General features: G+C 40.9%; 4 protein-coding genes across 5 annotated transcripts in view; 3 read left to right on the top strand and 1 right to left on the bottom strand.

The window, feature by feature from the left end:
* The window catches only part of LOC145443720 (uncharacterized), a 180,171-nt gene that overhangs the window by 40,616 nt on the left and 112,593 nt on the right, over positions 1-26,962 (bottom strand). The window lies entirely within an intron of this gene.
* Positions 1,830-5,069, top strand: LOC145442292 (cuticular glutathione peroxidase-like). The gene is made up of 5 exons (XM_080320188.1): positions 1,830-1,979; positions 2,928-3,077; positions 3,140-3,343; positions 4,498-4,625; positions 4,752-5,069. The coding sequence occupies exons 2-5, from the start codon at positions 3,051-3,053 to the stop codon at positions 4,819-4,821; spliced, it is 429 nt and encodes a 142-aa protein (XP_080176314.1). The 5' UTR covers positions 1,830-1,979; positions 2,928-3,050; the 3' UTR covers positions 4,822-5,069.
* LOC145443494 (uncharacterized) lies at positions 5,205-19,931 on the top strand. Its single transcript, XM_080321454.1, has 14 exons — positions 5,205-6,007; positions 6,265-6,442; positions 6,499-6,606; positions 7,945-8,063; positions 9,660-9,749; positions 13,719-13,905; positions 14,226-14,333; positions 14,531-14,649; positions 14,712-14,813; positions 17,667-17,831; positions 18,060-18,246; positions 19,009-19,116; positions 19,452-19,570; positions 19,676-19,931. Exons 1-14 carry the CDS (start codon positions 5,931-5,933, stop codon positions 19,773-19,775), a joined length of 1,767 nt encoding a protein of 588 aa, XP_080177580.1. The 5' UTR covers positions 5,205-5,930; the 3' UTR covers positions 19,776-19,931.
* LOC145442290 (dihydrofolate reductase-like) lies at positions 20,078-25,427 on the top strand. Of its 2 annotated transcripts, none has more exons than XM_080320186.1 (5): positions 20,078-22,655; positions 23,919-24,105; positions 24,434-24,541; positions 24,882-25,000; positions 25,062-25,427. In XM_080320186.1, the coding sequence occupies exons 1-5, from the start codon at positions 22,579-22,581 to the stop codon at positions 25,171-25,173; spliced, it is 603 nt and encodes a 200-aa protein (XP_080176312.1). In that variant the 5' UTR covers positions 20,078-22,578; the 3' UTR covers positions 25,174-25,427. The 2 variants fall into 2 exon arrangements, with proteins under 2 accessions (XP_080176312.1, XP_080176313.1); XM_080320187.1 differs by lacking the exon at positions 20,078-22,655 and adding an exon at positions 22,664-22,854 and having other exon boundaries at positions 23,846-24,105.

Raw genomic sequence — 26,962 nt, 5'->3', positions numbered from 1 at the left:
TTAAAGGACAGAAAGACAGACAGACAGACGTTTATTGGCTCGGCAGACATATAATTTACCCGGAGATGACGATATGACCTGCAAAGCGAATAAGCTTGTCATTTTAAAGGACAGAAAGACAGATAGACAGACGTTTATTGGCTCGGCAGACATATAATTTACCTGGAGATGACGATATGACCTGCAAAGGTCTTATCGCTCGTCACCTCCACGACAGTGTAGTACAGGGGTCACCAACACGCGGGCCGCGGGCCGCATGCGGCCCGCGAGGTCATATTTTGCGGCCCGCGACTTGATTTGAAATTTTGGAAGAATGCTAAGAAAACCATTTTGAAATGCTGAAATTGACTACAGTTTCAACACACTGTTGTTGTTGTTTCAAAATACGGCTATTCTCCGGTGCCCAACATCATTATTCGTCACTAGCTTTGGCTTTGGCGATGTCAACAGCATTCCATCGAAGGAGAATAACCAACTGATATGAATGAGCTGGGCCTATTGCCTTGACGTGCAATGACCCAGACACTGCCAAGACCGAAACGTTTGGAAAACGGCATAGGACAGTGGTTCTCAAATTGGGGGGCGCGCCCCTCTTGTGGGGTGTGAGAGCATCTGAAGGGGGCGCGGAGCTGTGGTCAACTGAAAATTTTTTTCGCGCTTCGCGCGATTTACATCACGTTCAAATTTTGTGTATAGTGCAGAATTCATATAATAGAATTCTCTCATCACTTATTCAAAACCTTCCATGCCATCAAACTAACCGTTGAGATTGCTAGCATTCTGGTTGCATCTGGTGATATGACGGTAAGGGGGCAGCGAGACTTCTCAGTATCATAAAGGGGGCGTGTATAAAAAAGTTCAAGAACCACTGGCTTAGGGCTTTCCCGCAAGGTCAAGCTTAACGTAGAGATGGTCTTTCAGCTAGTAACGTATCTCGCTAGCCCCAATATCGATTACTTGGTCGCTGAAAAGCGTTTCCAGGTATCGTGGACAGCTCAGAGCTCAAAATAAAATGAACTTGATGATAATGATTTTTGTTGTATTTGTATTCCTTTCATAAAATATTACTTCTTCTGCGGTCACTATGCCCATTGTCTATGTTAGGTAGCACGGCGTTGTACTGACGTTGAGTTTTAAAACGTTGTTGCGTAGTTTATATCGATATTGAATACTTGCGGCCCGCGGCCGCTACGAAATTTGAAAAGTGGCCCGCGACCCATTTTGAGTTGGCGACCCCTGGTGTAGTATAACAGTGCAACCTAACATATTCCTAGCCACCCACACTATAGTACGCTACAGTGATTGTGAGATATATAAATCAATCGTCTCACCAGGGGATATCTAGAAGTTCTCGATATCCCAGGTCTCACCGCCTAGAATTTCTAGTCTGTATCATTAGGTGAATATAATAGCCTACAGCAATGAAATTTAGAGCTACGAAACTATTCACGGGAAAGCGTAGGCTGGCGTCAAATTTCTGTATTGATTGCACGTTGTAAACCAGTGGTAGTGTAGGTTTTACCTGAGTAGTAGCAATATAGTATATTGTACCTACAGTATACTTATGGCAGTCTCTATTCGCAGTTGTTTGCACAGTGCAAAGCACACCAGTGTATTATCATGACCATGAGATATCCAAACGTGGTTTTGTTAATATCGCGTGGTGATTGTATGTTCAAGTATATATACATGTGGAACTGACTCAATAGGCATTTTCCCGCGGTAAACTACAGTCGGCGTGCTGTTCAATCGATACTGGGCAGTCACGCGGAGTAGGAAATTATAAACCGCGTTCCAGCCCGCGGTGATTCTCCGCGTCGCTTTTACAAAGAATGAACGGCTTTCTACTTTCCTGTCTGTTGAAATGCAACTATAGGCAGTAGGGTATCGACATACTTGAGCAATATTTGAAATCAAACGCTTGGAAAAGCCATATCCGATCCGTGTGCGGACAACCAACTAGTGGGAACGAAATGCAGGTAATGCTTTGTTTTTAAATGTGTAATTTTGTGGCGTTAACCGAGTAACATAACACTTCAGTTTAGTTTACTGATACTGCACATACATTTAATATCATACCTGGAAGTGTAAAGCTTATAACCGAGTGTGCACTGTGCATTTAGAACAGGGGTTCCCAAACATTTTATGGTCGCGACCCTAAATTTCGATTCGAAAATGTTTCGCGACCCCTCCTCTCAATTTGGCGCGCTGATTACTACGTGTTTATTTACGTGATTATTACGTGTGTCCAGTGTATGTATAATATTGTTATCACATAGCCCTACCTGTCACTTGTAATTTCTATGTCCCCGAAACGTTAATCTTCATACTAATGCGTTATATTAGGTTGCGCTTAATAATGACGTTTCGACTGATCTGATACCTTGTTCGCCGGGTTCCCATTATATTTTTCCTTTTATTTGGGAAACGAACTAAAATATTCAGAAATTAACCGCCGATAGCATCCGCTTAATTGACATTCTTCCAAAAGTCATTGGTATTTAATTTTCGTCTCCGCGACTCCAGAGAGTAGGCAAACGACCCCATTGGGGTCGCGACCCCTAGTTTATTGGGAATCCCTGATTTGGAGCGTTGTGCCCAAGACAATTCACAATTAATTTTGCTGATTTTGATAAACGCAAATATCATTCTTACGAGAAACAAGGAAGACCAAGAAATCAAGGCTGGACTGGAACTCCAAGATACCTGTATTCCACAATTCGTACATTCGGCTTGGTAACAGCTTTCGAGTCAATAATTTACTTCCACTTATGGTGACGTTGGCTTAGAAATGTACAGGAAATGTATAGCCAATGCGGAATCCATTACTATCAGCTCGCATTTCCTAATTACGATACACGAGCTGTCACATCGCTAAGACAACTCTTTTCTTGCAACAATTACGAGGATTGCATCGAAATGTTTAGCAAAGCATTCACGAATTTTCGGTGGACAGAATAGACGGCAGCCAGCTGCATCTGAACGACTTCTCCGGTCGCGTTGTCGTAATAGTAAATACGGCTACTTTTTGAGGTTTAACAAAACCTCAGATGGTTGGATTGAATGCGCTTTTAGAGGTAACGGCAGCATTTTGATTCACCAATATACTCTTACATTCAATAGTTCAACTACATCATAGAAACACAATGGACAGAAGTTGGCAATTCTAGGATTTCCGTGCAACCAATTCGGTCACCAAGAGCCTGGTACGTCAGAAGAGACGCTGAAATGTTATCGACACATCAGGCCCGGGGAATGCTGGGAACCACATCCTGACTTCACAATTCTCAAAAAAATCGAAGTTAACGGGAGTGGTGAAAATGCTCTTTACAGTTATTTGAAGGTGCGATCAAGTTATTGTACCATAACTTACACAATTCAAATTCATACAGCCAAAATCGCAATGTAAATCGATAAAGCATATGTTATGTAGTCTCTTACTTGCTATATTACGCTATTCGACTACTCATTTTTGAATGATGTCGCTGTTTGCAATTAATTAAAGGGGCACTGCACTCTAAAAATGATATGGTCTCAAATTGAAGGGCAAAACGAAATAAAATTTTTGACCGCAGCCGTTTTCTTCAGAACGCCACCGTAATGGACCTGTAATTTATTGAAATTTCGATAGCAACTTCACGCTCCAGCATTCACGCAGAGATCGAACTGTATATAGTTGTCAGCTGATGCTATGAAGGAAATATGTCGTACACGCCCTATGTCCTGAAAGAAATAGAATACAGTAGGCCCGATTTTGACATAAATAACATAACATCGACTCACAACCAGAGATGAGCGGATTTGAAATTTCAATGTCCTAATCCAATCCAAATCCGAACCGTCAAATCCAAATCCAAATCCTAATCCAAAACTTTTTCATATTCAAGTCCATGTCCAATCCTAATCTGATTCCAACTGGAAATTCAGAAAATATACTAATTTATGCAATGGAGGGATTAGAAAATTTTCTTTCACAGCCAACGATTCACTTGATTCAAGATAACTTAGTAATCATAAGTATATTAATAACTGATTTGAATAAAGTTTGTCGCCATTCGCCACACTACGTTTCAATCTCCCAGAAAATAGGTAAATCCAATCCAAATCCTAATCCGTTCTGAAAAAAATGTCTAATCCAAATCCAATCCAAATCCGACAAAATTTCAAAAATCCTGTGTTTTCAAAACCTAATCCTAATCCATGCTCATCTCTGCTGACAACGATATAAAGTTCGATCTCTGCGTGACTGCTGGAGCGAGAAGTTGCTATCGAAATTTCAATAAATTACAGCTCCATTACGGTGGCGTTCTGAAGAAAACGGCTGCGGCCAAATTTTTTATTTCGTTTCGCCCTTCAATTTGAGACCACATCATTTTTAGAGTGCAGTGCCCATTTAATGATCCGGCCTGGATCTTGCGTGAGCACTTTCAAACAGTACAATGTTTGTAAAGTCCGATTAATCTATTTTAGCTTACGCTTCATATTTCGTTAATTCAGAATGCATTGCCGCCTTCCTCCGCTACTGCGACCAAACCAATTGAAAGATTGTTCTGGGATGTGAAGAAAGACGACGATATCACCTGGAATTTCGAAAAATTCATCATTGACAAAGCTGGAAAACCAAGGTACTGTTGCGGATCCATCGTACCTGTATGGGAGACAATAATTCGAATCGTTTGGTAGTTGCATCGTGCCTGTTTTTTTCATTACTGTTATTCGAAGAGGTTAAGATCTCTCTCACTATGGTCTAGGTTTCGATTTTCACCCAAAACCACTGTGGAATCGCTTCACGGTTGCATTGAAGAACTTATCAATGAATGAATTGTCGAGAGATCTGCATCGCGAAAGAACTTGGACACTTTGTTATGACACGCTTCAATGCATATTCATGACGACTGCTGTAAAATCGCTAGGAGGCGCCAGCAGCAGTTTGATTTCATCACGGGACATACCTTGCGCATTCAATGTCCGTGTGTTGCTACGAAGTACTCAACTATCTTTCGTTCGCGGTGCGTGTAAAACCGGAGCAATACATTTCGTTTCATGTTAAATTTACAGTCATCGATGTATCATCCGTATTTGACGCTACTGTGTCCAATACCGACGAGTAGGGCTGGGCAAAATCGAGTATCTGAGTGATTCGATTCTGAATCACGTAATATGCTTCGAGTCGAGTCGAGTAATCGAGTATCACTCATTATGACGTCATAACAGACTGCAATATGTCAAAGTTCAAATATGTACCGTTTATGCCACCACAAAGAATATAATGACTGTTATCCATCACATTATAGATAATTTGGTATTTTTTCGACTATACCGATTTCATTGCACTTGGTGACAATGTTGTGAGATGACCATGACTTCTGAAATGTGCTGTTTCAAGTAACGTTCGTAGCTTTGTAGGCTACTATATGTTTCGTGTGCTACGATACGGCCAATCAAGGTTTCAAGGCTTAAACAGTGAAAATTAGTATCGTAACAATAATTCTCGTTGATAATTTAACTTTCAGTGGCGAGGAGCGTACAATTTCAGTACTCGAAAAAATCGCCTTTTAGTACTCGACTCGAATCATTAAAATTAATACTCGATTCAGATTCGAGTACTCGAATCATAGTGCCCAGCCCTACCGACGAGTTAGTTATTTAAGGTAGAATTAGGAGCGCTCCAATGTGGAAGTTGATACTTGATACGAGGCAACAGAATACCAAGCTTAAGCTTACTTCTGCTATCCCGCCCATAAGTCCGCAGAAGGAACTGCTATTTCCTACTCGAAAAGTCTAACGACCGGGTAATTTACATGTTAATCACTATAGTAACAACTTAAAGTAAATGACTTGATGGTTATTGATGTGGAAGGTATATAATAGTTCGAAAGTGGAGAATATCGGACTTTTTGGGAAGACTTCTGATTCAGGGATTAGCAAGCATGAGGATTCACTGCATACAAGCGTGTGACGATAAATGGGGTATTGCTCGTAAAGGTTTCATGCCATGGAGGCTGCAGTAAGTATGCGTCTTTGATATTTTGTAGCATCGTAAACAAGTTATCAGTTGAACTGTATTAGCGGCAACAAGGTGAGTCACACTTCGAGAGTCAGACGCCTCTTTCGATTTTGCCAATTAATTTATACCCATTGGGTGCAATGGTACTATATGCTTGAACAGCGGGTAAAGGTTATATGCAATTTTGAAATTTGTTTGAAATTTACGAAATCAAATTGTGTAATGCGTAGTTCTTTCTTTTATACGTATTTCGTCAGGAGGGAATTTGCATACTTCACTAAGATGACAACAAACAGTCTCCCGGGTCGAAAAAATGCACTGGTGATGGGGAAACATACTTGGTTCGAGGAAAATGAGCATGGTCGCGTGCACCCACTTCCGGACCGATACAGTTTCGTTTTGTCAAAAAGTCTGAAGGAAATTCCTGAAGGCGCGGTAACGAGAGCGTCTACATGTCTATGCCATAGAAGTATCATACCTTTTCGCAACAGCACGGGATAGCTTCGTCGGTAGAAGAAATGGTCAAATTGTTGGAATCCCCAAAGTGGAAAGATAAGATTGGATTGGTGTTTAATAGCGGGGGAGCCGAAACATTCAAGGTATTTTCTCATTCAGGGCACATATGACTATTTTGTATGTTTTCATCATCATCATCATCTAAATCACTGGTTCTCAACCTTTTTGACCTCGTGGACCGGTAAAACTTCAAAACAAATCTTGCGGACCGGCGAGACTTCACTTTGTTCACCCTAAATTTTATTTCGAAAACTTGAATATGAAGTTGTAAACTCTATCGGATGATGCCTTTTGGATACTAGATATTTATACGTGGTTCTACTGATGTTTCTGCAAGGCGAAGATGGCGAGGTCCTGTTGAAAACCACCAACTTGATTGCGAGGTATACTTTGAGAGAAATGTGACTTTCATGTAGCTTTCACATATAACTTATTCTCCGAAACGAGTTGTAGGCTAGACGAATACCATGAACTTTCTATTGCGAGAGCATGTAAAAATATGTTCTACACTTCTAAAAAATGCAAAATTTGATGTTTATTTCTCTATTTAATGAACAAGCACCCCCCTTTTTGCATTTTGAAAAATGAAATTTAATAGTACATTCATATTGAAATGAACCCGAATATTTTCAGCAGACACTCGTCAGGGGTAATCGTCAGCAGCTAGTAGAGAATTCAAAAGAACATCGTATATCAACAAATTGAATATACTATTCAATCGTACATTGAAGTTATGTACCTCCAAGAAGCTGTAGAAATGAAATTGTAATATATGGCGGACTGATATAAAAGTTGTTGCGGACCGGCTCAGAAACACTGATCTACATCAATTGAAGATACTGCAATAATTTCAATATCCATTATTAAGAAAGGAACGTGTCTTAACGGCTTGGTAAAGTCAATCAATCAACCTTCCACCGTGACCTACAAGCTACAACTATAAGAGAATAAGCATGCATACTCAATGACCAATATCCTGCATAATCACCAAAAATGAATAAGCGATGAGAAGACATGATGCAGGAATGCAGAACTGGTTACCGGCGAAGTTAGTATGTCAGAATAGATGTCAATCCGTACACTAGTATTCTTCCATAAGAAACTGCTTGTGTTTATATGTAATGGTGGTCATACTCACGAACGCTCTGATATTCGGCGGTCTGCGGCTTCACACGTTCCCCCTCTACACCTTGATTGAATGTTTTTTTCTTCATTATTTTGCGGCAATTCTACGACCATACGAGTGTATTTTTTCTTAACTATACCGTGGCATGATATAGTACATCGGGATGCGAGAAAGATGACATACATGAATAAGTAGTTTCTGCTCTTACTTGCTTATTCTGTATCAATTTGAAAAAGTACAAATAGGAAACAAAACCATAACATCATGGCCAGTTCGATCGCAACTTGTGTTCCAGGCTCTTCACAGCACGCGTCACTGCGGAAGAGTTTATGCTACGAGGATCAAAGGTGACTTTGATTGCGAAGTTTTCAGCCCTATACTGGAAAACGATCCAAGATTCAGAAGAGTAGAAAAGTAAGTAGCGTATGACCAGACCGAGAAGATATTACATATTCCAAGAAACTTGGCGTCGTAAATATAATGGAATATGTTTTCGATGAATTACTGCAGTAAATTCAATGTTGTTTAAGAATCACGGCGCAATCTTCTTAGTACGCAATAGCATATACACTATAGGCCTACAGAATGAGCATGGGTGTACCTGTGCAATCTTTTTGACGAGCGGGTAAGATATAACGCTGTGAAACAGTTGGCTAAATAAATAGGCTTTCTTATACACCATAGACTAGGGGTGTCAAACATACAGTCCGCGAGCCGCGTTCATAGGCCACATTATAGCCACCCGACTGTGGTGTTGTGGTTTCACTCTAGTTCTAGTTACCACTATAGGAAGAAGTAGGTGACATTAACACCCAATTCGAGAAGACAAAAAGTGCACATTGAGTTCTGAGTCTTCTAGAAAATTGGAACAATAAGTAGTTATTCACAGAAGCGAAAACGCCAATGCGGAACTTTTATATGCAGTTTACATAGAGTGCGAGTTACGAAAAATATCATTCAAATATCTGTGGTCGCACTGCGGTGTCACTACCAACTCAAAACGTCCCGGAATCCGGAAAATCCCATATCGCGAATTAATAATAATCAACATAATTCCAACGCCCGCGTTTGCAGTTGAAACTCCTGTATTCCTTGCAACGTACAAACATGGCTGACGCCAGATTACGGCTAACGACAGCATATAGAATTAAGCCGATTTTTATCGTCGTTAACGCCAATGTTTTAGCGGTTCAACCGCACAATCATCATATTTTACCCAATTCTCTTGTTCGGGAATAAAATCCCTATGGTCAGTGATACGATAATTTGTTTATATGTTTGAAAATGAAGTATTGAAAAACAGGGTCATGAAGTAACATTTTCGAATCAGTTGACTGGTGCTGCCCGCGAGCGAGTTGAAGGTTTGAATCCGGTCCGCGACATAATTTGAGTTTCACACCCCTGTCTTAGACTATAAAATCATGAAGAATTCACTTTTCCTATGGGATATATCTCCACGATAATTGGTCTATTAGAATCGTTTCTAATGCACTGAAATGATTGTGAAAGCAAAATTTGACATACCGAAACTACCGATAGCCAGATTTGCACCCTAAAGTATGGTGCAAATTTTGTGAATATATTCCCTTCTTATGAATTTACGGTAGAGTTGCAAGGTCGACCGACTCATTAGGGATTCAGGACTGTGATTGCGGGATTACTGATAAAATTCGGTGTCCGACTACAACTAATAATCGTGGATAACTAAAGTCAAATTGTGCTAGGCACGTATTAAAATTCCTGGTTATGGAATTAATTTGCTGGTCAAAATATCCATGCGCAAATTTAGCATATTCATATAGTTTAGTGTTATCATGGCCCGCTTTCAGCCCGCTTAGGCTGAGCTCAAACGTAATTAGAAACATATTTTGCGGGCGGAATTCCATTCAAAGATAGCACTTATACGCGGTCATCACAAATGTTTTTTGTTTGGTCCGCGGGTTACAGGTTGCGTTCATGCACATGCACATTGCACACCACTACCAAGTAACATCGCTGTCCCATTCTCAGGACCTTGCCTCACGAAGATGTAATACCAGACGGGGTACAAGAGGAGCACGGAATTCAATGGGAAGTTCACATTTATGAGAAGATCACTGACTAATGAACCACCAGATGTCGCTGTATTTAATCGAATCACGGGTATTTTGAAAATGTGATCCAAATGTGATCCACATTGTTACAATCTGAGAAACATGCTTATTATGATTGTGCAACTGTTTAGGTCGAGAGCGAAAATATAGTTACGAATGAATAATCATCTAACAGTATCGATGTTATCAATACAATAACGTTATATTTCATTATCTGGAAATTCGGGGAATCGGGATCTTCAGGAAGAGAAAGAGATAGAGAAGGGGGTGTTTGGTTTCGCCTGCACCATCGAGATGCTTTTGACGACGGAGATGCGATACGACCGTAAGGTCATCTATAGTCTGCACCCCCGTTTTTTCTCCTCCATGCTATATCCGTGGATTCTAAGCGCATAGCTGGATAGCGGCGAATACCAGTTTTCTAGTCTTTGGTCTGACCCGGCCGGGGATCGAACCCACAACCTACCCATCAAGTAGCCGGACGCCTCAGCATTGCACTATCTCACTCGGGAGGGTTCTACTCCTAAAGCGGTTCACCTTCAGGCACGTGTGAAGACTAATCCTTATCAAATATTCTTAGGCAGGGCCAACTTGAATATATTATTTGATTCAACAGTACTAATTCAGCCAGATATCGGAGTCTGTCTTTCCGTATATACGCCCCATCCGTTGCCGGAGTTTAGTCAGAGTAAGCTGTTAGTGAGTGGAGAGAAATGCCCCGCGGTGAGTTTATCCTGTAACAACTTGTTACTAATATTAGCCTACATTGGTCCGAAAAAGGCTATGATTTGCACTCCAGTATTACTGGACTGGTTGGGGATCTTTAGAGCTCAGAAGCGATTTTGCAAGACTGGATCGAAGTGCCATTACTTCGGCAACAAGCCCGATTCTTATCTACAACGGGAATGGCACGATATTTCAAGCGCAATCCTCGAGAATCAGTTTAATTTTAGCGATACAAGGAGATCTTGGTGTGCTGTTGAAATGAGTGATATGCAGCTGAAGTTCCAGGAGTCTTGATCAAAAATGAAAAGAGTTCCGAGAAATCCTAATATTCCTCAAAATCGGTCATAGTCTGAGAACCTGTTAACGTTCTTTTGCGAACGCACCAATGGGTTGAGCGTTCGAGTCCGACCAAGGTCGATTCCAGAATTCCTACCCAAGTGTTGGATGTTTAGCCAGGCCCCCTGTCACCATCCTCATCCGCGCAAGTGGTGTATAGCAGTCTGCAAGTGGGCCGTGCTACTGAATATAAACGAACAAAAGTTGGCATGGTTTAAATGACCGTAGCAGTCAACAAACACCATGAATACCGCAAACAACAAAAACAACAACTCACGTGAACAGAATGTTGACGCCATTGCTAGGAATTCTGTAACGAAGTACTTCTACTTTTCGGAAGTACTCACGTAGTTTTCCTCTGTTTCTGGTACTTACTCAAGTATATATCATTTTCTCTACTTCTACTTGTACCTCGTAATATTTTGTGATCTACTTACTTTCTTTTCGCTATTTTCAGTTTGTCAAGTAGAAGTAGTTTATTATCCAATAAGAAAGATAGCCCGAGGAATTTGGGGGCTGTCGTCACGGAGTACCAATATTAAATATTCATAAAACTCAAGTAAATCCCAGAACCTTGTTGCGCTTCGCGCACAGTAGTTATGGAGTGACAAATATGTTTTCACGAAAGAATCTGAATATAATTTAGGTACCGGATTGCGTGGTTCCCCTCATACCGCATTGTCGCTCATATCAAATATTTCATCACAATAAATATGGTCCCCCATAACGTTTGAAACGATCGTTTCGCAATCTAGCAATTACCTATCATATCGTAATCTAGCAGCCCATGACGTGTCCTACTAATCTGGAGAATCCGGCTTTTTTTAGCGTTACACCTGTTTTATCTAGTCACCTTTGAAGCTTTATGGACGAAAGGCATGAAATATATTTCCGCTTTGTAGAAGTAGTATTTGTATTTCTCTTTCAATTTCCAGTATCATACTTTGAGTTATAATTAGTTTCAGTTCTTTTATCTGGAGAACATACGTGTTGAAGTATAAAAGCAAGTGTAGTAATGCCTTTAATTTCCGGAAATAAAGCTACACATGACATTACACGATCCACCGTATTTTTATTAACGGTTACTAATCGCGCAAAATGCTTACACCGTATCCAGTACAACTAGGCCTAATCCGTATTGATCTTCGACTAAACTACGGGCCTTATAGTACGGGAGAGGGCATTTCCATATCAATACTATCATTTTTATCCCATGATGCAGTCGAATGCTTATGCTGTCGAAAATTAGATATCTCCTGGTGCATCAATATGAATCAAGCTCGGCACCTTTTGCATAGCTCAATTCGCTGGCTTTGACAGTCTATGCGAACGAATTACGGTCGTTTTCGTAACTACTTACTTACTTGAGTAGATTTAAAGTCAGTCATTTCTACTTCTACTTCAAGTAGTTTTGGTTGCTTATGTAAGATGTTATTCTACTCGTACCTGAGTAGATATTTTTCGTCGCTACTTCTACTTCTACTTGAGTAGCTTTCTTGACTACTTTGACCACCTCTGCAGATGAGTCTGTGATAATGATGACTCCTGACAGACGCTGGTCAAAATTTCCTAAGAGAGATGGGATTGCAAACTATATTTATATTCTATGATCAGATGTCAACATGTGCCTTTTGCTATTGCGGATGTCTAAGGGTAGCAATAGTTACGATGGCACAATATCAAAAGTTGACAAATTATAGTAAACAAAGTCCCGTAAAACAAAATACTATCGTCATACTTTGTTGCTCAATCATGAAAAACATTACTATATTCTGTTGACTGATCTTTGACTCCGCTTTTACGTGACTGAGCAGTATTCAAACCACAGCGGCTCCTAACTTGAGGTAAGGAGGAACAGAGTTTTCGGAAGTTAAAACCGGTTGTCTGCTGAAACATACAAGAAGGACCTCCAAAGCATGTGCAGCGTGCAGTGTGTACTTGTGTGTTGCAATATATTTGGAGTCGTAATGAATGTGCATTGTGCACTGCTTGAAAGACGGGTATCTGAAATTCTCCGAGGCGGATGACACGTAACACGCAGTCGTTTCCCGCACATCCGAATGCTTACATTGATATGAGAACTGCACACACCAAATCAATTTTAGTAATTTCCGTTGGGAGGAGCGTAACAGAGTCAGTTTTAGCATGAAGCTCAGACGCACATCACTAGTACGCTATGCGTCTCTTTGGGTCACCATCGTTGTGAAATACTTACAATACTTTCATACGACGAGAGTGGCTTCCCTGTCAGATCAGTTGTAGACTGAAGATGATTGCGAAGGCATCGCGTGCACAACGAGCCAGTAGCTTATCAAATACAGACCATCTCTGTGATCGAACGAATTGGTGCACGGACTTGTCCTATATCATCATTGCTTTTAAATTGAAATTGGTGCATTCGACCATACAGCAAAAGGTATTATTAGTTCTCAATTGCGATTAAGTAGGCTATGCTATCACTGCTGCAGGTTAATTTATGCATGCAGCCGGCATTTGAAATGCGACTCTGAGCACCAAGTTTGAGTATGTAGTATTGTAATGTAGATAGGTTTTAATTATAACTCGGTGATCATCAGTTTCAGACGAACGATATACAGTTGCATTGTTCACATTATCAATTAACTACTGAAAAGGCTTACTAGTGCGATATAGTGATACGAAATTGGTGAGCACTGAGAGCCAAAATGAAGATCCATACCATTTTAGCTTGCGACGAAAAATGGGGGATAGCTCGCGGTCTGGGATTGCCATGGAACCTTGAGTAAGTCAGTATTGTTTGTATCTATTATATAGTTTTCTAACGGCCGAGCCTCAAGAATAGATACGACCGGTATTATTACTTGAAAACAAGATTTACTTTGAATTCAACATTAGTTCTAGCCTCGCATTTTTATATTGTAACAAACATTTTCAGGAAAGAATCCGCGCACTACCACAGATTTATCACGGATACGAGCGATCTGCCACCGGGTCGCAAAAATGTTCTGATAATGGGACGAAAGACATGGACCGACGAAGATCCAGTCGACGCCGCTCAACCACTATCCGACACGTATCAATTCATTTTGTCAAATACGTTGAGAGAGAAGCCAGCACAAGCGGTAATTTTCCAATCGGGCGATATTTACGAGGCATCAATTGTTTTTGTAGGAAGCCTTGTCACAATTTGAACTTTCAAGTTTCTTCCTCTATTGTGGATACGTTCAGAGTTATGTGGGTATTTTATAAGACATAAGGCCCACTATACCATTTCTAGACTACCACAACTCGTATATATGTCGATGTAGGAGATCAGATTACACTACCAACTGGAATCCCTCCGCTATTGGCGAATATGCTTTTCTGATTTGAAATTTTAACCTGAGTAAATATACTTGAATTTCAATTTTTTTTAGCTGTGAGTTTGGGTTACTCATTCCAGGATGGAATCGTATCCAGTGTGGAAGAATTTGTCAAGCTCTTAGAGACGCCTCAGTGGAAGGATAAAATTGGACGAATCTTCAATATTGGAGGCGGGCGAGCTTGTGAGGTACCAAGCAGACGAAAAAATACTCATTTCACACTGTATATGTATGTATTATTATGTATATTGCATGTAGGGAAAATACTAGCATAAAAGTTACAAATTCCGGCTATAAATAAGTTGACGGAGCCATAAAAGTTTGCCTAAAAATAGTCAAGACTATTTCACTCAAATGGAAATTCTATGATGGAATACTAATGCAGGCCATTTACGGGACCAAGTATTGCGGGAGAGCCTACATAAGTCGGATCAAGGAAGATTTTCAATGCGACACATTCGCTCCGGACTTAGACGAGAAAAAAGGCTTCAAAATAGTAGAAAAGTGATGCAACTTCGACAGAAACGTGACTTTATCCTAATATCCTCTTTCCAATCTGATTCCAGGAGTTTTCCGTACGAAACCTCGTTGGTCCCGGATGGTACACAAAAGGAAGAGAATGGAACGGAGTGGATTGTGAACATATATGAGAGGAATGACCTAAAGGAGTGAAGAAAGCGATCAATTTTGGACGACTAAAATATCAACGATGCCTTGGAACGATCCGTGTAAAATATATATTGTAGGCTTCGTGAAACCGCTGACTATTCGGCGATACAGCCAGCAAGCTCTGGTTTCGGGTACCATGCGGTTTACCAGTGAAAGTTTGTTTGTGTCAGGTTACATCCTTGATTTTCGTCATATCCTCGGAAATAATAATCATATTTTCATATCTGATCAATTGAGCATATAGAAGTGGTTCCTCTACACGTCTATCGCGACCGCAAAACTGGTCCAGATGAACATTGCTGATCCAAAATTGTAGGGTTCTCTTGATAATTACCCTGTTACAGTCCTAGCGACTGTAAAGTATGCAAGGTATACCCGTATCATAGCTAAAACTATACACGAATAGAAAGGTCAAATCCGTTACATTTGCTACAGTCATTTTATTCTGAGCCTTGACCTGGCTGTTTGGTTGTTCCAGTCCTAGTTGGATGGTAGTGCGGGCACACCTGACGTCGTGTTCTTACTGAAGGAGATTTCCAGGTTTCGTCTTTTTTTTTCAGGATTGGTAATTCCTGTTTCATGGGGTGTCTTCTTGCGAACGGTAATCGTGACATGTTCCTACTGCAATTATCGCTTTTTTTATTCAGCATGCGAACCCAAAACACCGTCAGATTATGTTGATAGTGGCTAAAAAGCCCGAAATATGCCATCGCCTCTTATCTCTAAAGTTCCTTGGCAACTTTCGATGAATCATGCATCGACCAACACACTGACAAAATAACAACTGCTTTATATTATCTTCTTCCGGCGGTAACTGCAACCCTCGTACGTTTTTTCCGACCTCATATGGGAGATTCGAGGATTTATTTGGCTCGTGACTTGCAGCGGTGGTCAGTAAAGAAACGCGTCTGCTTTTTCAGAGTAGGCTACTCAAGCAGGTTTTTCTACTTGCATTACTTACTTTAGGTGGTTATGCTTTAGGATGCGTTCCCTTCTACCAAATTTATCTTCTTAAATTCTACCTATTGGGTAGTGCCATTAGAGATTTTGTGTTATAGTCGCGAGGATCCAAGTCGCAATTCCGAAAGTTGGTTTACGGTGTTTCTTCTACTTCTACTACTTGACTATCACCACTGACTGCACTGACCACCTCTGGTGGCTCGTACCAACAAAAGCATACGGATGTGCGACTTCGTGGTGCCACATACGCGCCCACTTATGATTATGGACACGCGTGATTCTAAGCAACACTGTCATCATTTGCAACAGGCGCAAGCGGAGGTGACAAATCGGGTAGGGATAATAACGCACGAAAAGCTCCTCCATGCACATTATGGGTCGCGACCAAAGGAATAAGAATTCTGCCTGAGTTACTCGTCTAGCCGTGGATGATTACTAAAACCATGCTTGAACTTGTCGAGAGGGTTGTGAAACTTGTGACTGCGACGCATATTACGTACGCAATTAACCAATTACTAACGGTTGCGTTGGCGTTGCATGCCGTTAAAGTGCAATATTGCATTTGAAGCGTAGTGTGGTCGACTCCTTCAAAGGCATCACATGTCCCAAGGCATATATACCTACGAATTGGGAGTTCAAGCATACAGTCATTGGCTCGCATTGTAAACCGTTACCGAGGTAAATCAGACGCATGAGACAGTGTCAGCCAAAATACAACGACGCAATCATCCCACATGCCCCTCTGTGACAAAGAATTAACCTGATACTCGGAACTCGGAACTCGGAACTATAAACCAATGAACCAATTCAACTCAATTGCAAATTAGGCGTTAATTTGCATCCGTGAAACAGGCGTAAAGTTGTAATGGCAGTGCTGCTCATGAAACACGCAAGTCGGCAAAGATTTCGAGGCGGATGCCGAGCAGCACGTAGTCTTTTCCGCACATAAGAAAGTTTTATCTTGGTATGCGAGTTATATACACCAAATCAATATATCAGAGAGATTGACAGATATTTATCCTTCCTGCATACCTACAGTTCCGATATTAGCACACTTTCCGCATCGTGAGAGAGGCAACAGGGTCAGCTTTAAGCATAAGCTCCGAGGTATGTGGGTGTCGACAGTTTTAAGAACCACAGTGCTAGTACACTACACACAGCTATGTCGCATAGTTCTTATATTTTCGGAAAACCAATAATCTCTATTTTGATCAAGGATATTAGAGTTACTGTATACAGATTTAATTTTACTTGCAACATTTTCACTATTCACATCTGTACAATGTACTTGTACAATGTACATGCAAATATCGTGATGTGGAGCTTGTATGCACACTTTGCACAGTAGGGTTGGTTGTTCAGAATTTATCAGCTATTTTCAGTCAGTGCCCCATGCCTTCACCCTTGAAATGTCTTCTTTGCTTCGTTTCGGTTGTATCACTTATTTCCTGTTGTCCGAGACGATATTGGCTAAAAGTTGGGGATTCCTGAGTGCGATTTTGCTCAACTTCTACTAAATGCAATAAATATTCAAGTTTCTGCATTTGGTATAATATACATATATTAGGTGTGGTGAGCTGACAGAATGCAAGGAATTTCTGAAAGTTTGTCAGTCCTGAACCACCCTATCGCGCATCAGCCTTTGTAAACTTGTCACGTTTATCCGTTGCTCTTTGATAAAAGTGCATTCAACCGTATACAGCGAGAACGTCTTTTGTTAGCAAGGTATACTATAGTTACATAATGGCATATGCAGACATACGTGCTATCATTGCCGTGGAGCATTTATTTGTATTCAACGCATTCGCATTTGGAGTGTCAGTACGCACTAATTTTGACCACATATTAGACATGTACTGTACGGTATATAAGTCCGCGATAAGCGGTTTTTGACGACAGGTAATGGTATTGTTAACATCGTCATTAAAATCAATGTTCATCCCGTGTAGTTCAATAGCGTACGGGTTAAGTTGGAAAGTGATGAAGATCCATACCATTCTAGCTTGCGACAAAAATTGGGGAATAGCTCGCGGCCCGGGAATGCCATGGAAACTTGAGTAAGTCATTAGTGTACGCATTTGTCTTGTAGTTTAAAGAACGCCGCAGTCATGACTTCGGGCATATCGTCACGTCACATTACCAATTGCATGGTGAAAAGACAACGCGGCAACGCCAATCCTAAATCATCAATCATTAATGTAGCTTTAATAATAACAATGGTAGCCCTTAAAAATCAGTGAATACACTACATTTATGTTACCCATCTGTATTTCCATTACGTGCAGTCGGGAATACGGATATTTCAAACGACTCACCAGTGATACATCGCAATGGGAACCGGGAATACAACACGTTCTTCTTATGGGACGTAAAACATGGGAAGGAAGGACGGCAGAAGGCAATCTACACCCTTTGCCCAACAGATATAACTTCGTTCTCTCCAAATCACTCGACAAAGTACCAGAAGGAGCGGTGAGACGACTGGCATATAGAAAATTGAAATTGTACAATAGGGGATAGTAAATAAGCAAAAGAATTCACTTCAGTACACTTTCTAATACTTAGTGTTAGTAATATCGACGTCATGTCGTAAATAGGCATACATCTCGCACTGAAAATAATTACAATTGATAAGCTATATGTATCGGCCTGTTCGATCGAAACTATACTGCAGGGGTCGTCAACTCAAAACGGGTCGCGGGACTCTTTTCAAATTTCGTAGAGGCCGCGGGCCACATGAATGCAATATCGAGGAATAGTCCTGTCATGTGCTTGCTATCAGCGGTCACCACTTCCCTCAGCTGTACAGGCAAATCTGATCCCGTAGGCTGAGATATGACGAGAGTTTAAAAGTATTATATGCGATTCTCAATATTATAGACAAAATTTAATCCTGAATATGATTTTTCTTCGCGAAGAGCGCGACTACACCACATTGTACAGTGTACACCGATCCACCCATAAGACTAAAAACGTGCTTTAATCGTAGCGGGGAAAAGGTCTGTCTTGAATGGAGGATATGAGGGCGCAACCACCCGTAAGTTTGGGTTACGATCCAATGAGAGGCCCAATACCAACGTTCATTTTTGGGGTGGGGTGGGGGTTTAGCCCTGGCTATAATGGGTTGACCATGGAGACCCGGAGTAATTTTCGGTTGCATTTCAGTAGGATCGTATATTGCGTTAGTGAATCCATTCATAGAAATAACTTATTGATTTTTACTTTTCATTTTAGGACGGGCTGGTATCTTCAGTAGAGGAGTTCGTTCGAATATTAGAGTCAAACGAATGGAAAGATAAAGTGGGTCTCGTCTTCAATTGCGGGGGCGGACAAGCTACGAAAGTGATTCTTCCTTCTCTAATTAGATTCTTCTGTCTATTTCATCGCCCCGGTTATATAGTATGGAAGTCCCATGATCGGTTTGGTGTAAAAACAGAATTGATCATTCATTTAAGGCACCCAGAATCAAAATGCGGATCATCATGGACAGGACATTGTACTACTCACTGTCCAAATATTTACGTGATATTATCCCCATGCTTTTTCAGGTCACTCATTCGCAGCTATAGTTATTAGGCATGTGTACATTTCTTCTATTTCATATTTCATGCTCTACCTGTTACTCCTTTCCAATACGGTATACACTATTCACCATATCGATTTACCTTTCGTCTTAGTGCGTCCAAGACTCCAAGCACTGTGGTAGACTCTACCTAACAAGAATAAACAAAGACTTTGGATGCGACACATTTTGCCCGCAAGTAGACAAAGACGAGAGATTTGTACGTGTAAAAAAGTAAGTGGGGCACACCAATACGTATATTCATAATTGTTTGGAAAAGTAATGGGATTGATGGGATTTTTTGAACCTGCCGGATTCGAAAAAGTTTTGCTTTCACAGGAGCGAGCTTTATGAGAACTTGATTCCGGAAGGCGTACAAGATGAAAATGGGTGCAAGTGGGAAGTAACAATTTACGAAAAAAGGAAAGAAACTTGCTAAATTCAGATTCCATACAAATCTTTTTACAAAATTAATCTGTTATCATTGCTGACTGCGTGCGATTTTTGTTGACTTTACCTTGTGTCGATTGCACGGTAAATCATTATTGTTTGATGAAGACTGCCTGGAATATAGGCGATAATATGTACCGTTCAATCGCTGTTAGCTACAATAGCTGTTAGTGATGCAGAGTTGCGCAGTGGTACGGTAGCAAGGTGTTTAGGTTGGCATATGTCAGCACAAATACACGTCATGTTGACGGTCTGCTGCATTCTGTAAGTTGTGCATGTGTATAATCTATATATAGGCTTCGAATAAGAATGATAGTGCATCATTTATACAAATCGTAAATCCATATGTAGCTTGCTTCATCTCTTTGGTGTAGGCTAATTTCAGATGGGCCCGGCACATAATCCGTATTTCCTGGGTGGCGCGGCAAGTTAAATTTGAATGACATTGTGTAATGCAGTGCTTCCCAAACTTTTTGTATGTTTGTAAGGGTAACATTTTTACTGAGCTCACGTACCACCTCGTCATATCGTCCGAAAAAGAGCCACTATTTTAGCGTGATCACAAGTTAATAGTACCGAGATCAGTTTGACACAAGTTGTATGACGTGAGGGTAAGATTTAGTGCGTGTACTTCGGAGAGTATATGAATCTCTCCGGGTTTGACTCACTGTTGCATAATGGTGACTAATGGTTATTTGGATACGAAGCAACTTAGAAGCTTGATCTATTTTTTTCAATTCATAAATATATAGGTTCGAGGAAGTTTATCTGATAGGCCTACCACTTGACATGCGTACCACAGTTTGGGGAGCACTGGCGTAATGTTAGAATCGCTGTCAACGTTCGACGTCCGTAGGTTAGTTATCTATAATTCGACCCATTGCTCTTTCTCTCTCTTATATAATCTCTATACCGTGCTATGAATTCGAATCTACTGGTACTTCGTCACAATGGAACAGCCCTAATGTTCTCCAGCTACCTATCGGTATTAGGGATGGTCAAAATGTTATCTCAGCTGACTCGGATCAGATAAACAGAAGGTTTACATCGCACTGAATCGCCAACTTCCATGTTATTTAACCGAAGGAAAATTATTGCGAGACATTATTCAATTGAAACAAAATTTGAAGTGATTTACACAGTCGAAAGCGTAGAACTATTGCGTGACGAAATAATGAAATAATCGTGGATCATGACAACTCCGTCACAGTCACAGTTGAAATGGTGGTTGTACCAAATCCATCCCAACGAGGCCGCAAGTGAATGTGTAGACCTTTTTCACAGTCAACATCTTCCCAATCGCGGAAAACGATGAAAATTCATCGAATAAACTCAAAGTCATCGCAAGCGAATGTGAAGATATATTCTTAGTCAAATGTTGAACCGCTCGTGGAAAAAGAAATATGCCAATGCAATATGCCGATGACATATTGTCACACCAAGAACTGACGACCTTCTTTACTTTTTGATCTATATGTAAGCCCGTATCTACCAAGACAACAGCACACCGAGTGTTAAATAAATCAGACGTCAGTGACAAGCGGGTCCTTTTACGAAGGTGTAATGTTGTTCGCTTTCGAAAAAGTTTGGGCATCTCTGCCCTAGAGAGCTTTAAATCCACGGTGCACGCCTTATTATTTAGTTAACAGGTGTTTGTAAAGACGACCGTTCTAGTCATTGGGCTGTTTTTTCTTTGGGGAAAATTTGGCTCAAGTGCTGTCGGCCGAAGAGGTTCACGAAGTAAGACAGGTTGTGATTGTTGGGTTCGACTTCCTTCGTGTTTTGCATATCCCGACGAGCTTGAAAACAATGAAAGCGGCGTGTGTTTGGTGTGCTGTATTGTCTCTTATTCGAAATGTCATGCTGGTGACGTCATGCATTGTGATACGGTTGTTGATTTACGATATTCGTTTCAATTCTGCACTAGTTCCCGACGATTACCCCTGAGGAGTGTCATCCGAAAATATTCGGTTTCATTTCAACATGAATTGAATTCGATTGTATATTGAAGTTCTGTACCTCCGCGAAGCTCTTCAAATCATCGTTTACTCTATTTCGTTTTGTGATCTGCAAGACTATCGTAGTGGGCAGCGGCTAAAACAAACGTTGAAAAACACGGGGCTGAATGATATGCTGATACTCATTCCCAACGAATAATGACTCAACTAAATAATGTCAGTGCATCATTCTCCTATTTTTAAAGAAAGTATAGTCTAGTCTTTTTACGACCGGAAGATCATTATATACATTTGGCCTACTACATCGGTATGATTAGCTCATTTCCCTGGTCATTGAGAGGATTCGTGGTAATTCTACAACAGTTACTTGCTAATAAAACAATAATTAGAAATCTTGTTTTCCTATTGCTTCCAGAACTCACTGATATAATACAGCTAAACAGAAGCTACTCGCGTACCGTGAGAGTGCTGCGTACACCAAGCTACCGTTAGGGGTCGATGAGCAGTGAGCACTGTTCCCTCCAAGCTGCGCGGGTGCGCAATTGCGCAGTGCTGACACGGTCTCTGCGCACGGAAAACCTAAGCTGCGCACAAAAAAGCCGAAGTGGTGACTATTTTTTTAGTCGTTACGCACTGTTGTCCATGGGACCGCGCAGTGAGCTGGTGAGTGCGCGCAGACTCGTAAAATTAGAGGGAACATTGTCAATGAGTTGCGTTATTTACAGAGGAACACCAAATGATATTCATTTTACTTCGCAGTTAGCTCAATACATTGAGTAAAATAAGCTTTTGCCAGAGCGCATCATCGTATATCAAGCATTAACTACAGGGAAAATGGAAATACACACGGTGGTTGTATGCGATGACAATTGGGGTATTAGTAAGGACGGGTGTCTACCTTTTGGTACGAAGTACAACGTATAAGACTTGTAAATAGCCCAATAGTTGGATTTGGAAGGATCAGACGGACAGAAGTCTGGTATTAGGCCAGGTCATGTTACAATTTTGGCCAAAATTTTCACCTTGAAACGGCATCATTTTTAAGGACAGGCTATATCGCGCCCAATCGCGGACATCTCCATTATTACACTATAGTCTATACTAGGGATGGTGTCAACGTGAGGTTCACGTTCGTGTTCTGTGTGTGAACCTCGGAAATTTAGAGGTTCGCGTTCACAACAGAACCTTGGTAGGTTCTGCACTGTGAACCTTTTTGGTAAATTGTAATTTGCACTTAATTATAAGATCTTTGGTTCAAGTTTATTGCATTTCAACTGTGGATCACTCTATGCATGGCGCTGGCAGCATAAAAAATCAACACTAAACGAGCATGCACCATGACAACCTTAAAAATTTTTCTTGCATTTTTGTTACCAAAAATTTCTCGAAATATCCAGCTTTCCGTTTGTGAATAATTAGTGACTCTCTGCCGTGAGCTTGACCCGCAATCACACAACATCACGAGCGATATACGTAGTCAGCGAATGATGCCTATTAAACCAATCAATTACAATGATATCGTTTTCTGATGTAAAAAATCGAGCGGGCGTATGGGGTCAATCTCGACTTCATATCTTTACTGTATCATTAAAACCAAATCCGTGCGATTAAGGTGCTGGCTACTGCTATATAACTTGTTGTTTATGGTATCGGTAGCGAGTATAGAAACCCGTTTTACACTCTGCTCAATATCAATGTAGCAATACTCAGATTCCGAACACATTGTCCGGTCTGGCTAAGACCATTAAGGCGTAAGCTTATATTTCCTGGTAAGTCCTCGTCGAAATTGTTGGCAAAACGACGAATGTATTGATTTTATGAGATTATTATATCCTTTGATAACCGCGGTTGATACATTTAGCGACGTTTAAAACGCCAATATGTACTTCAGCAATGCGACATTATGTGGCCCGAGTCTTCGCTAGGCATCGTGTACAATAATATAGGCTATCACTTCATTGAAAGATAGGGTTGGAATTAGCAACATGACGTCACGAGGTTCACGTTCGTGTTCACACAGAACCTTTCAAAAAGGTTCGCGTTCACACGAACCCGAACCTTTCAGAGGTTCACACCATCCCTATAGTCTATACTTAATTAGCCCCGGGAGAAATATGCAAGTAGATAGGTTGTCTTTTTGCTCTTAATGTGGACTCGGCAACAAACTTTTGCAGAAAAGAAGCCGCGCATTTCTACAGATTTATCGCTGATACGAGTCATTTGCCACCAGGTCGTAAAAACGTCCTGATCATGGGACGGAAAACATGGACCGTAGAAACTCCAGCCGACGCCCCCCAATCACGATCTGTCACGTATAACTTTCTTCTGTCAAAAACATTGAAAGAGAGACCGGAAGAAGTGGTAAATTTTTAATGCAACGTAACTTACGTAGTTACTGGTCAATATAGTGCCAACACGTCTTCAAAAAGTCCTTCACATTTGACCTCTCATTGCGGTTTCCACCTCATCACGTTTAGATTGCAGTTATCTGGGATTACGAAAGGTTGGGCCTGCTGTGGAGCCTCTTTCAGTGAAACGTGGTGTGCTAGAACCTTATTTCATATTGCGTATATGTAGATGAAAATCTGTCAATTATGAAATATGCTGAATATGCTTCTTATTGATGGGCCCAGATCCACTCAAATTTCAAAGTAAATTCTTGGACGTAAGTTTGGTGATTCCATTGCAGGATGGAATCGTATCTAGCGTTGAGGAGTTTGTCACGCTCATGGAGTCACCTCGGTGGAAGGATAAAATTGGACGAATCTATAATATTGGAGGAGGACAAGCTTGTGAGGTGATAAAAGATAAATATTCTCCGAGCTGTCATAGTTTACGTTCAATTACACCACGATTATAGGCCTTATAATTGTCATCGAATCGGTTATATGCTGGCAACTGCGGAAGCCTTTCCATGTCAAGTAGGATGGACGTGGAAAAATCATTTATAGGCTTAATTTATAAGACACAATGTCGTCAGCTCTCGCAAGCTGGTATAGATATTCCTGGCATAGAAGCTTGATATCCAGCGATATATAATAGCCCAGGCACACGATGAAAGCTTGCCTAAAATTAAACGAGCCCGTTTAACTCTCTAATGAACAATTGAACATACATATATATGTTTGTTGATTCAGGCAATCTACGCGAGCAAGTACTGTGGGAGAGCATACATGAGTCTAGTTAGAGGAGATTTCCATTGCGATACATTCGCTCCAAACTTGGACAAGGATGAGAACTTCAAAAGAGTTGAAAAGTGATACAATTTGTACTAAAATAGAACTGTTTTTATCATTCTCTTATGCGATGGATTTTAGGAGCTTTGCTTATGAAAGTCTCATCCCAGATGGAATACAAAAAGAAGAAAATGGAACGGAGTGGACGGTGAACATATATGAGAGATATGACAAAAAAGAATCGAGCGATTGACCAATTTTGGGGGTATCAAAATATCAAGCATATCCAGAACGATTCCGGCAAAATTCATTATAGAACAGCACGTGTAACCACAGCCAATACGGCGATAAAGCCGGACAGATCTGGCCTGGAGTACCATCCAGCTCAACATGACAACGGTCGTTGGTCAGCCAGTTATAATGCCAGCGCGAGCTCTACCATATCATCACTATAATTTTACTACCAGACGCATGTCACGGGTAATAAAATTGAGAGCAAGCTTCTTAGCAATGTGTCGTGTAGTTGTTAACTTCTTTTCTATACTATAGGCTTAACTAAGAAGCCTAATGAAGCGTCGCATGTTGAAATCATGGCTTGTGTCGCAGTCGATTAGCCATATGACTGTGTTGACTAGGGCATATTTTTGCAAGTTTGCAGCGTTTTTTTACAACTTCCGGCAGCTTTCTAAATACTCAGAAGTTATGTAGTATGTCTATGGTAGCTGCACAGTGCACGCACATAATACACCTACAAACTATATCCAAGCGATCGCGATTCGCAAATGTATTACGCTTATTCCTGACGGGTTACCGTTCGAATATTGGCATTCTGATACACCGACGAGATAGCGTAATGGTAAAGGGTCCGGCATCTTGATCGGTAGGTCGTGGGTTCGATCCCCGACCGGGTCAGACCAAAGACCTGATTGGTAACACTGGTATCCATTACTTCCCTGCTTGCCGCTCATGCATTACTGGGATAGCATGGAGGGGTGGTGCAAGACTTAGAAAGCCACAAAAGGCTATATCTGCACATTCCTTGTCCTGCGGCATATGCACATCATGCACTCATGATATATTTTCTTGATCGGTAGGTCGTGGCTTCGATCCCCGGCCGGGTCAGACCAAAGACCTGATTAGTAACACTGGTATCCATGACTTCCCTGCTTGGCGCTCATGCATTACTGGGATAGCATGGAGGGCTGGTGCATGACTTGGAAAGCCGTAAAAGGCTATATCTGCGCTTCCTTGTCCAGCGGCATATGCACATCATTCACTCATGGTATGCATATGCGCAGATCGTGTGTATGTATATCATGAGTCGGTATATTTGCCGCAAAAAACATCAAGGACAAAAATAAACTATGTCCCTTCCTACATTCGTACCGCTCCGACTTGCACGCTCAAAAGGTGCCAGTCAGAGAGCATGTTCATATTATTGTTGTTGTGATTAAAGATTGAGTGTAGCTGTACTTGTCTGGCGTTCTCAGTATCGATATGAGAGTTACGTAGTTAGTGAGCTACTCCTACACTATGGTGTTTAAGCTGTTTGAAGAAATCTTATATTGCAGCTTTTTCATGCAACTTTTTCGATTTTTCATGCAAATTTGTGCAATCTTTTTCGATTTTGTTAATGCAACCAACTTTTTAATGAAAATATTTGGCACTAAATGTAAATAGATCGCTTGATTATTTCACCGTCGTTTAAATTTTAGGTTCTTTCTGATTTGACTTACATTCAGGTTATAAGTAGGGATGGTGTGAACGCGAGGTTCACGTTCGCGTTCTGTGTGTGAACCTCGGAAATTTAGAGGTTCGCGTTCACAACAGAACCTTGGTAGGAGTAGTAGAGAAATGGTGGATATAGCCGCATATCGTCTTTTAACTTAAAGAAACTAAAATCTCCAATAAAATAAAGAAACAAAGGATAACGGACTTACGCATTTTGCAGAATTGCAGTTCGTGACGGATTGCTGCAAGCGATCTGATCGATATGTGGCTGTTTGATTTCCGTTTGAAATGAGTTTGGTGTAATATTTCTG

The sequence above is a fragment of the Botryllus schlosseri genome, chromosome 7 (assembly GCF_051294905.1).
Source record: "Botryllus schlosseri isolate E-star chromosome 7, Bs_hap1, whole genome shotgun sequence".
NCBI classification, from domain to species: Eukaryota; Metazoa; Chordata; class Ascidiacea; order Stolidobranchia; family Styelidae; genus Botryllus; species Botryllus schlosseri.
This window is presented reverse-complemented; position numbering and strand designations above follow the sequence as displayed.

Excerpts from the sequence above, each read along its gene's own strand:
- LOC145442292 (XM_080320188.1), top strand. The coding sequence starts at position 3,051 with ATGGTTGGATTGAATGCGCTTTTAGAG. Across the intron at positions 3,344-4,497 it reads CTCTTTACAGTTATTTGAAG|AATGCATTGCCGCCTTCCTC; the intron begins GTGCGATCAAGT and ends TCGTTAATTCAG. Across the intron at positions 4,626-4,751 it reads GACAAAGCTGGAAAACCAAG|GTTTCGATTTTCACCCAAAA; the intron begins GTACTGTTGCGG and ends ACTATGGTCTAG.
- LOC145443494 (XM_080321454.1), top strand. The coding sequence starts at position 5,931 with ATGAGGATTCACTGCATACAAGCGTGTGACGATAAATGGGGTATTGCT. Across the intron at positions 14,334-14,530 it reads GAGGCGGGCGAGCTTGTGAG|GCCATTTACGGGACCAAGTA; the intron begins GTACCAAGCAGA and ends ATACTAATGCAG. Across the intron at positions 14,814-17,666 it reads GAGAGGAATGACCTAAAGGA|ACGACAGGTAATGGTATTGT; the intron begins GTGAAGAAAGCG and ends AAGCGGTTTTTG.
- LOC145442290 (XM_080320186.1), top strand. The coding sequence starts at position 22,579 with ATGGAAATACACACGGTGGTTGTATGCGATGACAATTGGGGTATTAGT. Across the intron at positions 24,542-24,881 it reads GAGGAGGACAAGCTTGTGAG|GCAATCTACGCGAGCAAGTA; the intron begins GTGATAAAAGAT and ends TTGTTGATTCAG. Across the intron at positions 25,001-25,061 it reads AACTTCAAAAGAGTTGAAAA|GAGCTTTGCTTATGAAAGTC; the intron begins GTGATACAATTT and ends GATGGATTTTAG.